The sequence below is a fragment of the Sitophilus oryzae genome, unplaced genomic scaffold (assembly GCF_002938485.1).
Source record: "Sitophilus oryzae breed Bouriz unplaced genomic scaffold, Soryzae_2.0 scaffold_1712_pilon_pilon, whole genome shotgun sequence".
In the NCBI taxonomy this organism is placed as follows: Eukaryota; Metazoa; Arthropoda; class Insecta; order Coleoptera; family Curculionidae; genus Sitophilus; species Sitophilus oryzae.
In genome coordinates, this window is record NW_022146405.1 from 501,262 (window position 1) to 514,554 (window position 13,293).

The following is a 13,293-nucleotide window of genomic DNA, read 5'->3' on the forward strand; positions in this document are numbered from 1 at the left end:
CGGGAATGTTTACGCTTCTGGTTCACAAATTTCCATAAATCTTGAGGTTGGGTTTGCAGATTGTTTTGGATCGTCTGTTCATATGTTGAGTAGGCCTCTTTGATTTGTTTCTTAGTGAGTGCGCGAAGACGCTTGAAGGATTCTAATGCAATAACGGAGTTGGTGCACTTGTAAATTCTGAACTGTCTGTATTTTTCTTTTAAGTTGTTGATTATATCCCTTGTGAACCATGCTGGAGAAGTCCTGGAAGAGTTCTGTTTATCATAAAGTGGTATTACTGCATCCATGATAGTAGTAACTTTCGTATAGAAAACTCTAACCATATCATTTATGTTGTCAAAATGCCCTGTCTCCAAGAAAGACCATGCAGTATTAAAAAATCGGTCGTATAATAGTGGGTAGTCCGCTCTGCGAAAATTGTATGCTTTTAGGGATTTCCCGGAGGAGAGATTGGAATGCAGTTGCGTGTCAATGTTACACGTAATGTCTAATGTTGGGTGATAAGCATCTTCGGGTAGCAGAGGTTCAGCCTTGCTAACCACACATGGCAAATCAGATAGTACCAAATCCAGGTAGTTGCCAAAAATATTAGGCGTGGAGTTACATTGTCTGAAGTTTGAGAAGGCAAGAAACTCATGAAGAATTAAATTCTTTCCACAGCCAACCCCGGGGTTTTCATAATAATGGATATTAAAATCTCCAAGTAGAACAATGTTGTTTGTGTGTAAATGTAAGAAAGATTCCATCATCTCAAAGAACAGTTTGTATTCATCTACCGGTGAGTTTGGAGGGAAATATATGAGAAAAACATAGACAGCCGTGTTTTGCACGTATACTCTTGCCGCAACTATATCCAGCGAAGGGAGTACCTCATGGAACGAATTTACATTGACGGAGATTGAACTAAATGTTGTAGGTATTCCAAGAAGAACACCTCCACCTCTAGTGACTCCCAGGCGTTCAAGATTGCGATCCTTGCGATAAACTACGTATCTATGATCGAATAGTTCACAGTCGTAGACAGAAGGTTGAATCCATGTTTCTAATGGCTAATTATTTGATTGTCTAAAGCACATATGGTTTCGTAAAATTTCTTTGTGTTTTAGTGTTGAGACCTCGTATATTTTGATATGTGATAGTACTTCTTTTGATGAGACACTATTAGGCAAATAAATTAGTTTAAAGGAGTTTGATGTGTAGATATTATAACAGAGGAACCATCCTGTGTACAATCTTAAATTAGTCTCACCAGCATTTTGTCGTTCAATCAGTTGTTTCATTAGACGGAACTCGTGAAGTTGACCTCTAGTCTTGTCAGACCTTAATGATAAGTCTCGAAATTTTGCCATTGTACTAAGAGATTTCGGAGTTTTAAAGATTTTTATAACAGTATCTGGTGAAGGACAGATAACTTTAATTGGTCGATTTCGTTCTCAATATATCTCCTAAGGTGAATACTCTGACATTCATTGATACTTTCTGTTTTCACAGGATTGCTAAGAATGTCTAGCGCTAATGTTTATCAGATGTTGAAATATTTTGAGTGTTTGAATCAGTACTATTAAATATATTAAAGTTCTTTTCCTCTTCTCTCTCTCGCAAAACTCTTCAATAAGTCGCCGGAAGCAGTCGCTGGTTTTGAGAATTTCGTGTTTCATTAAATCGAGTTCTTCACGAAGTGACTTAAGCTGTGTTTCGAGAACTATGATTTTCTGCGAAGAGACTTTTGTATTGTTTACCTCGCTCAATAGTGTTTGTATTGTATTGTTTTGCTGGTGAATAACGTTATGTAATTCGCTTATTACTCTAACCAGGTCTGCTAGACTTGGTTCAGCCGCAGAAAAGACATTATTTATGTTTACGTCGCTTCCGCGATTCAAAGTTTCCGTCACAAAGCTGTCACTTAATTGTGTGTTATGTAATGGACTGGTAGTCTCTGCCATAAAGCTCCTCCTCTGAGTACTGCTGAGCACTACATCAGATGAACCAGCGCCGGATCCGGAAGGGGACACACTTGGATTTGAATTTTCCTTACAGGAAACGCAGAGCCATGCTTTATTTTGCTTTAAACATGCTTCGATTTCAACCCTTGTCAGTTGGGCGCAGTGCGAGTGATACCAGCCCTTGCAGCCTCCTGAACAACCTATTCTATAGGAAGTTTTACCAATAAATTTTTTACAGTGTTTGCACGATGTTTTGACCATTATAGAGGAATTTGGTGCGAAAACTCTTTATGATAACAAAAACAAGTAGTTTAAACGATAAGGAATTTAACCAAAAGAGAAAAAATAGATCGATATGAGAAGACTAAAACGAATATAAATTCCACACGTATTTGTGTATGTTATTAATTGATAATTGCTGGTATATTAAACAATTAAAGAAATAATAAAAAAATTGTGAATTGCTTACCAGAAGCCAAACCATCCAATGTTTGACAAAACAAGTTTAAATAAACAGGATAAAAGGAAAACAACGATAAATGAAGGAGCGAATGAATCAGCGAACCGGCATCGGTAAGTACCGTCGATCGAATTCGATCAAGGCAAGTATCGTCATATCGTCGATATTCGATCAAGGCAAGTATTCGGCAAGTATCGTCGTGATCGAATTATATATATATATATATATTATATATATATATATATATATATATATATATATATATATATATATATATATATATATATATATATATATATATATATATATATATATATTCTTAATCACCAAATCTGGTGTATTCGAACCTCCTGAGTCTCAACATTTCTAAAACTAAAGCTTTGTCGTATAAAAACTCGCTGCAGCCTTTTGTATTTAGCAACACAACCATTGACGTCGTAAAATCTGTAAAATTCTTAGGGCTTGTTGTAGACAATTCTCTGAAATGGGACATGCATATCGAAGCTTTGTCGAAAAAATTAAGCTCTGCCTGTTTTGCATTAAGATCTGTTTCTAAGGAGCTTAACTTGTCAGTGGCTAGAACTGTTTATTATGCACTTTTTGAGTCGCATCTCAGGTATGCCCTTCCATTCTGGGGTATGTGTTGTGCGACTCAATTTGACCGCATTTTCAAGCTCCAGAAGAGGGCTGTTCGATATTCACTGCGACTAAACAGCAGAACTCATTGCCAGGACTTTTTTAAAAAAATAAAAATATTAACTCTTCCTTCCTTATTTATATTTGAATCCGTTTGCCTAATACGTAAGCATGTATCAGCTTCTCAAGAAAGGCCATCTCACACTTATCCACTCAGGAACGCGGAACAAGATTTTTATCTACCTACCCCACGCTCAGAGTTAGTTAAAAGTTCAATATTATACAACTCGAAAAAAATGCACACCTATTATATCAAATATCACCTGCCATCTGAAATCAAATCCATAACATAATTTTCTTCATCTCGCACAGCATTGAACTCTTATTTACTAGACAAGGCTTTCTACGCCGTAAATGAATTATATTTTGATAATCGAATTTGATCTTGTAAACACTGGTCTAATATTTACTATTGCTATATTTCCCAATGACATCGAAATAAATTTATTTAGAGGTCAGTGATATTTACTAAACTAACTAAATATTTTTGAATATTATTTTTATTTTTTTTATTCTTTGACATTGTAAACATTTATAAATGTTTATTTTAAACAATAAGACTGACAATATTATTTGTATAATGTTTTGTATTATCTTTTGTTTGCTTGTTTGTGTACCTTGTTTGTTTACTTTGTTTGTTTAGTTTACCTTTGTCTACAAATTGTAACATTTTTTGAAAATAAAGGCATTTATTTATTTATTTTATTTATCATTTAAAATTGTCACAACACAACGTGTTGCTCAGTTCGGGTTCTTTTTCACTTAATTGTACTGCCCGAAACAGCGTTACATCACACAAATTTCGCACTAGAATTAGTTTCAATAACTGCGCTAGCAACAACCAGAATACTTAAATATTATCTCATGTAGTTTAAATCAAATAAACTTTCAGTCACGTGATTGACTAAAAGAAGCTTCTGAAGCTTGACCAGCACAGCGTTGCCCACTTTTACATATTTTCTTTAATCAAAATATTTTAGGAAACAAAAATAAACTAATTTTAAATATATAAATAGTTATTATTTACATCAACAAGACTCACTTTCTTAAGAGCACTTAAGGTAGGCCATTACTACCGTTTTCCCGTTCAAATTATTCTAATAAAGTTGCGATAGTTTTTTACGGCTATTAAGCTATCTTGTACACTTCGCACTAAAAGTGGTTCTAAAAAGAACAATGTTCGACTGCAAGGTCTGCTAATAAACATTTTTAAGCTTAAGTATCACAACACTATTTATTTAAACTAGAAACTCGTAATATAAAACTGAAGTGTCAAAACGAATGACAATGTTAGGAAATAAATAAATAAATGTGGCAAGTTGACATTTTTTATAGCAGAACTACCACCTGAATCCCCAGTGCGAAATTTAAATTCAAGATTTCAGCCCGACGTCGAATATGTCCATGGTTGGCACCAATGAATTTTAAAATCGCGCCCTCGATTACCTGGCTAAAAGTTTAATTGATATCAAATATAGCTAAGATTTCAGTATTATTTCAATGCGATGAACATGAACGGTAACCGGGACGGAGTGAAATACAGAGTCGAGAAGTTCTGATTTCTGCCGTAACGAGCGCTGCTCGGTATTTTGAATTTTCGGCGTAATTTTAAAAATCGGTTGAAATGCGCCAATTCTATATACAAATATATGATCTGATAAACGTTATTTGCACAGTGGTATACAAGGTGACCAAACAATCGCTTTTTTTTCTTTATTATATGAAATAAGTTTTTTTTTGAAGTTTAGAATAGGAAACGTTTCTACAAATCGATTTGGTGTTTTCCATGAGTTCCATCCTCTGCATATATGATCTCTCCATAATCCTTGTATAGTTTAGGAATTTCTTTATTTTTAATTTTGGGCGGTCTTTACTATCAATGGATGCTTATTAAATTTTAACGGAACTGTAGTAGATTAAGGTAGATTAAAATTGTTTTAGTTTCTAGGGATAAACCTCATCAAGATTCGTATCAATTATTATTCCGTAGGCGACTTTGACGCTGTTTTTTTTTCGATAATACCTTTTTCGATACCTTTTGATTTTTATTTTAATAAAGCAGTACATAAAATAATGCCATAATATATACCGGGTGCGTCTCAAACGTGGCTCACCCCTATAACTTTTTTATTTTTTCAGATAAAAAATTTAGATTCGGTATGTTAATATATGACATAAATTAGGATTGATTGACGTATTCAATTGTTTTCTGTCGCTTCCTGTTTCGCCGGAAATGACTACAACTTTTGATTTTTAAATGGTACCCTCGTTTTTTTGTTGCTTTATTCGATAGAAAATGATACTTTGAATAGCATGACATATCATATGTCAACTTTGACATTTTCGAATATGGTTTATTAGAAATTGCAACATGCGATTCGTAACGACAATTTGACTCGAAATACCAAGTGTGTGGTACCAAATTATTCGTAAAAAAATGCCTTTTCCAAATATGCTAATGAGCCACCCTGATTCCATTTGAAAAAATTGAGATATGATTAAAAATTCGATTTGGGCATCTTTTAACCAGCCAGGACAAGACACGAATAACATTAGACGATCAAATCTATTTTTCCAAGGCTACTTGATTAAAAATTAGTGTTTTTAACACAGCCATGGCACTCTAGATTGAAATTTAAAATTCAATTTTGTTTTAAGCAAAAATGTCAAAAGTTGACATATGATATGTCATTCTATTCAGAATGTCATTTTCTATCGAATGAAGTAAAAAAATACCGAAGGTGCCATTTAAAAGTCAAAAGTTGTAGTCATTTCCGGCGAAATAGGAAGTGACAGAAAACAATTGAATAAGTCAATCAATCCTAATTTATGGCATATACTAACATATCAAATCTCGTTTTTTTATCTGAAAAATAAAAAAGTTATAGGGGTGAGCCACTTTTGAGACGGACCCGGTACCCGGTATACCTTTTGTGTGTGTGATTACCTTAAATAAAAATCAAAAGGTACATATTTGTACCTTTTGATTTTTATTTTAATAAAACAGTACATAAAATAATACCATATAAACGAAAAAAAAACAGCCTCGAGTTATCTTCGAAATAATTTTGTGTTATTTTATACCGGGTGTTGCATCGTCGTTGGGAACATAGGAAATCCCATGCAAAATTTGAACTGTCCAGATATTGGCTCCCCTATAGATTTTATAGCGAAGTCGTAAATAGACTTTTTAAAGGTCTACATTTGGTAAACACACGTGCCAAATTTGAACAATTTTTGACAAGCCGATTTTAGGTAATTTGAGAAAAACTCAATCGATTTTTAAATTCAAACCGAATAGGTAACAATCAAACACCAGTCAAAAACCGACATTCCTTAAGTTGTCAGCGTCATTTTCAAACGCAACTTAATTTTAATAAAATTTTAATACTCAGTACTAGTAATAATTTATTGTTATACATATAAAGAAAAAGTGAACATGATAAAATACGCGGGAAATAGATTAGACAGTGTATCTGACATGTTTCGGTTAATTTTCCCTAAATATTAAAATTTTATTAAAATTGCTTTTGACAATGACAAAATCATAGTTTGTAAACCTAAGTCAGTAACCTATGTCAGTTTTTGACTGGTGTTTGATTGTTACCTGTTCGGTTTTAATATAAAAATGGATTAAGTTTTTCTCAAATTACCTAAAATCGACTTGTCCAAAATTGTTCAAATTTGGCATGTGTGTTTACCAAATGTAGACCTTTAAAAAGTGTATTTACGACTTCGCTATAAAATCCATAGGGGAGCCAATATCTGGACAGTTCAAATTTTGCATGGGATCTCCTACGTTCTCAACGACGATGCAGCACCCGGTATATGTATAAAATGATATGGGGAATGTCATTTATTGGTAATTTCCAAGTAACTTGACGCCGTTATTATTATATTTTCGATTATCCATCTAATCAGTGAATACACACTAGGTGTTCTCTTGTTTAATTTGAGTATTTTTTTTTTATTTAGGGTGAAGAGTATTTGTTTGAACAAGATTGGGGAGAACAACTCGTTGGCAAAAAAGCATCTGTCATTGTTCAATATGACATTGAAAGCGATACAGCCAAAGTGCTTGAAGGCATTCCAGAAAATGTTTGTGTCGCCAAAACTAAATATTCACTGGATGGTTCATACATAATAGGAGTAGCTTATTTCACTGATCCAAGAAAATTAGGAATAATCTATTGTACTAACAGACCTAGTACTATCTTTCAATTGGATTTTGAAGGAAATTATTGTAATATATAAATATGTTTCTCTTGCTACTAATTAATATGGGCTTGCGTTTATAGATCAGTTAGATTTAAAATCTGAGTCGGTTAAGTCTCCTATTTTTACCCCCGATGGTAAGTCATTGGTATGGTTACAAAGGAAAGCAGATGGACCACATATGGCTGGTATGGCTTTAGTTAAAACGAGTGTGCCTTTGAACGACAAGGTAAGGTTATAATGTTTATAGTTGCTTACACTATCAGTTTTACTTGAGATGTAAGGGAAAATCAAATCAGCCTTGTCACGAATTCGCCCATTAAGTTGCGTATCTACCCACACACACACAATTCTTTCAATCAACGACAATACTTAAATAGGTAATATAACTAATATAATCAATTTTTAGTCTAAAGTACAAACCGTCGTTGACATAGTAGCTAAGGAAAAATTAATCAATAATAATAGAACATTTTATGGAATTTACAATACTGGATTTCCTAAGAGGCCGTGGGCAAGTAACAACAGATTGTTGTTAAATACTAACCAGAAATATACAATAAACTCTTACGTGATTAATATAGGTAATTAGATGTGTATTTCTTTTTAAATTATTTTATATGACTTTATTACTTTAAGATACCGGAGATATAACAGAATTAGAATGGCCAAATGGAAGTCTAATAGTGGTAGATACATACGACGATATACTTTTGGCTTTAAGAAGAAATTTCCTTATTCCAGATATTGTAGTTATTGGAAAATTAACATCTAAAAATTTAGTTGATTGGGTTGAAATAAGTTCTAAAGTTGAAGTTGATCTGTTAAAAGATTTAACCTACAAATATTTAGATATAGTTGTGCCTGGAGAGACCGTTGGTAAGTATCATTCTAATTTAAATGTATTTAAATGATAACATTCAAAAAACAAAAAGCATTTGCTTTTTGCTTGTATATTGTATACTGGTAAATTGTAGTTTATATACGGTCGGCAAAGACTGGCTTAAGGTGCCGATTTTTGTGTCTACGAAGAGTACATCCTATGTTTTTAACAATATCAAGCAAATATCTTCCAAAGCGCATGCAATAAAGCGTCAGATTAAGACGTGTAAATCTGACACAAGACTCTCTGTTGCCGACCGTGTATACTATTTTACGTTTTCTTAAGAAAAATGAATAAAATTGTGGCTGACGTGTAGGTAAAGAAGTTTCATTTTTATTGCGATTTTTTCCAAGTAATTTCTGAAGTAACCTCAATATTTAGATAAAATTTTGTGTCTGGGGATTTTTTTGATGATAAATATTTATGTCAATATAGCTCCTACTTGTAGAGGGCACTACCTACATATGTTTAACTGGTTTGAATAGTAATAACTTTTTGTCCGTACCTGTATAAAACTACTGAGTAAAAAAATACACATTTACGACGTTTTTTACGTAGAGACCTTTTCTACGTAAAAAACGTCGTAACTTTTAAAAAGTTTTAAACGTGGTAAAAATCGCTACGAGTAATGGTTCTCGAGATATTCGGAATCGAAATTATCAAGACCTGTCGTCATTGACATAAATTAAACATGTTGACATATATGACGTATATCGTGGATGGATAGAGTGACAAATAAGAGGTACCCAGGCGGATTGGCAAAGATAAAGCGCTCCTATCAACAATGAAGGAAAGGAAGTTACAGTACGTCTGGTCACATCGTGAGGGGTGATCGATACGAGGTGCTCAGACTGGTCATCGAAGGCAAAATTGAGGGCAGGAGATCAGTGGGAAGAAGGCAAAACTCCTGGCTTAAGGATCTGCATCGTTGGTTCGGAAGAACATCGATCGAAGTTTTCAGGGCCCGAATTCTGTAACGTAGAAAACGCTAAGCGCTTTTAGACGCTCAGCGTATATGACGTTAATTTTTGCTGAGCGCGCACTTAACTAACGATTTGGGTATTCTCGTCTGACGCACTTAGCGTCATTACTGATTGCGCTAAGCGCTTTGAAAACGGTTGCCTTAAAGGATCGTTTTGCTTGTCGAACTGTCAGTGAAAATCGAAAAAATTGTGATTTCGTGCGTTATCTTGCTCTTTAGTGAAAACTACTACTTGTTCTATAAATTCCTAAATAAGTAATCGACAAATTACAAGTTGGTAGCTATAAATATTGTTCAAAACATCGAAAATGCTGAGAAGCGTCTTCAACATTTCCCTCGTATAATAAGAATAATGACATATCCATAGAAAATAGGTTGACATAACTCAACAATAGGTTATAAAATTCACGTAACATTAACATTTTTCATTGTTTTAGTCACATTTGACTATTAGATACCTGCGAAATTACGATGCTGTCAATATGTGCTCAACGCGTATCCAGAAAACGATTCGCACAGCAACGAGAATACCAAAATCGACTGCTTGACGTTCCGCTTATCGCATACTTTCGCTCACCGCTTTGAAAGCGTAACGTTTTTATGTCAAGTTACAGAATTCGGGCCCAGAGGTGCGGTTTCACGCACCATCATAGCCAGTTGGATCGCCAGCCTCCGAAGGGAGACGGCGCCGGCGGCATAAGAAGAAGAAACATGTTGACTATAATTAATAGTTATTAGACTGAAATCATAAATTTGAAATGTTTTTGTGCTAAAAGTTTAACAGAAACTGTTTTATCGTGATTTTTTCGAAGAACAAATTATGATTAATTAAAAAAAATAAAAGTTTCCAAATTTATCATTTCAGTCAAATAACTATCTACTCGACATGTTTATTTATTGTCAATAATGACATGTATTGACTCTTTCCATTCTAAATATCTCGGGAACGGTTTTTACGTAAAAAAATCACGGAAATGTATATTTTTTACGCAGTAGTTCTATACAGGTACGGACGAATACTCATCAAAACAGTTAAAACACATGTAGATGGCGCCTCCTACAAATAGGAGTCAAATTGACATCAAAATCCAAATTTATTATGTCAAAAAACTCCCAGACGCCAAATTCGTCTAAATATTGATGTTACTTTGACGATAAAAAATCGAAATAAAAATGATACTTCTACACTCTCTATCTCCGAAACCAAGCATTTTTAGGACATATATTTATACGAACTTTTTTACTTATTTTTAACTGTAGAATATGCGCCTAAGTTTCCGGAATACAGTTCGGACCACCCTGTATAAATATACTACAGTGCGGTGGTTTAACCTTAAGATGCTTTTCTCCAATATGGTTGTCCACTACTTTCTCCATCGTTTTTAGTATGAACGAACATTAGTCTCAATCAAACTGACTGGGCCAACCCTATATCATTTAGGACTTAATAGGCCCGTCAGTTTGGTCTGGTTTGGGTATGAAGATTACTTTTGCTCTTCTCCAGATGGTTGGTATATATCCCATCGCTAAGCTGCTTCTTGAAATGCTTACTAGATGATGAGTAGCTATTTCTGACCTTTCTTTAGAAGGGCAGGAAAATCACATCTACTCCTGCTGCTTTATAAGGCTGAAAGGTGTGAATAGCCCATTTCAGTTTTTGTTCTGTTATTACTAGCTTGGCTACCTGCAAGTCTTCCCTTCAAGGATTATGGGTATTCAGTCGGAACTACATGCGTATCAATAGATACGCTACTTGGAAAGTGTGTATGAAGTAGGAGGTTAGCTCTCTCTTCATGTCCTTTCGTGTAACTTCCGTCAGATTTCTTAAGTGCCATATCAGGGATATTGACCATGGCTTTGTGTAGCCTATCTGCATATGGAGTAGAAGTGATGTTTTCGCAAGAAGATCCAAAGTCAGATCGCTTTGCCCTTCTTATTTCCTTTTTGAACTCAGTTAATTTCTCGATATCACTGGAGTTAGCTCTGTTAAGAAGTCCAAGAGTGACCAGCTTTTTGTTCCAACAGGGCTTGTTACTATTATAAACCTAATAATAATAATATATGGGATAATTTAATGTAGACTTTAAAAAAAATGTAGATAATGCTTTAAAATATGTACTTATTTGTAGGTGATTTCAACGCCATATACTTAGGTCCGAAAAATGGAGAAAATGCAACAGTTCCTCTAATCGTATGGCCACATGGAGGACCGCATAGTGCTTTTGCAAATTACTTTATGCTCGAGGTTGCAAACTTTTTAGCTTCCGGTAAGTTCTAAGTACAGAATTCGTACAGAAACGTTATCTATTTTATCTTAGCAGATTGATCAATGCGCTATCAATGCCTAATTTGTTGATTTTTATGAAATAAATAAATATAACAGTTGGGTTCAAAATAGTTAATCAAAATTCGGAAGTAAAGGCGGATTTTCATATGTCCGCTTTAAATCTTATTGAAGTAAGTAAAGAATTTTAAGTGACATTCTGTATATTTTTACACATTTGCAATTTTGTACACGTGAAAAAGTCACCGTATTAGAGGTGGGCAAAGATTGAACGAGTCGTTCATTTGAGAGTGTTAAAAATGAATCGTGAGACTCGATTTACTGCTTAGAATACGGTTCTTTCAATTGAATCGTGGCCAGCACGGTGTTGTATTATTGTTCGGAGACTCGGCTTGAAAATAAATCAGGGGTAAAGGCAAAACTTAGTAAACTTTTATTGAAAAACAGCAGACACTATAAACCATAGATAAAGGAAATAAATTTAGTTTGGAAAGCCCGACAAAATATATAATTGTTTTGGGTCGCGACCGTTGTATGCCATCTGGCGCTGCTATAGCGGTTGCTAAGAACAACCGCCAAACAAAAACAGAAATAATTTTCTCTTGTCATAGTCAGAATCTTCAAAAATTATAAAATCTTTCAAAATCGAAACCGCTCTCATTGAAAAAATACCGAAAAGTGTTTAAAGCGTCCATTCCCAAAGTAATTATTGTTATCGTGTGAGTTTAATTCAAATTTTACTTGCTCAAACCCGTGATAATTGTGAAAAAGTGGCATTAAAACTAAAAAACTGTGTTGTGAACTGTGAATTGCAAAAACCATTGCGGATCGTGGCATAACGTCGGTTTCCAATGTTTCATAGGTATTTCACATACATGTCCTTATATAAAATAAGATTTCTTGTATGCAACACACTGTATTTTATTTATAAAATTAAAAGAAAATAATAAATTTGAATAAATATAATATTTGGCTACATAAAGCCGAACCGATCCGAAATTATCAAAAGCTTTGGGTCGCGACCGTTGAAAGAATAGCGCCAAATAGTGTTTACATTGTCCTTATGGGCACTTTCCAATCTAAACTTGTTTCATTTATCTATGCTGTAAACTACAACTACAGTTTATTATCATTGTCACGACATATACACATAATGCAGCCAGCCATACATATAGTCTGTGAAACGAAAAACTTTGAATTTGACAGTTCTCGCGGGCTTTTCTAGTGTTAATTTTATTAGGTTAGCAACTTGCGGCCATACATTTTTCTTTGTTGTCGGATATTTAGAAATGTCAAAAGCTGATGACATTTTACTTTTAACAATTATGACATTTTGTGTTGATTTTTGCAAGAAGAGGAAGAAGTGTCACTTGTTTTAGTATTTTCCTTTTCTATTTTACGAAAGTAAAAAGAGTTACCTATCTGATTCGTTCAGGCACTCAGTTTTAAGAATATCAGTAACTTTTTTGACAGAGGGATTTTACATTTGCCATGATGGTAAAAAATAACGCATCATGGGCATAAATGCAAACGATAAGAAAGTTAAATAACTTTTTTAATAATAAATAATATATAAATAAGTTTTTTCCTGTAAATACAGGAAAAAAACTTATTTATAATGTGCTCAGTACAGGAGTATCTGTAATACATTTAATTTTCGCGTATAAATAGTACATATATAGTACCACAGATAACACATAATCCAGATGGCTCCTTACGTGTTAAAAATTGTCACCCCAATTTCACTCCAATTTGGAAAAATATTGGAGTGACGTTTGAATAATCTGAAATTTTTAGATTCCTTTTCTAACTTTTTTGGGAGGTTTTGCT

General features: G+C 33.9%; 1 protein-coding gene across 1 annotated transcript in view; it reads left to right on the top strand.

The window, feature by feature from the left end:
- The window catches only part of LOC115881293 (acylamino-acid-releasing enzyme-like), a gene marked incomplete at its 3' end in the record, with an annotated part of 31,868 nt that overhangs the window by 16,090 nt on the left and 2,485 nt on the right, over positions 1 to 13,293 (top strand). The window contains 5 exon segments of the mRNA XM_030898719.1: positions 7,075 to 7,342; positions 7,398 to 7,543; positions 7,724 to 7,898; positions 7,954 to 8,193; positions 11,309 to 11,446. Coding sequence (XP_030754579.1) covers positions 7,496 to 7,543; positions 7,724 to 7,898; positions 7,954 to 8,193; positions 11,309 to 11,446 — 601 coding nt within the window.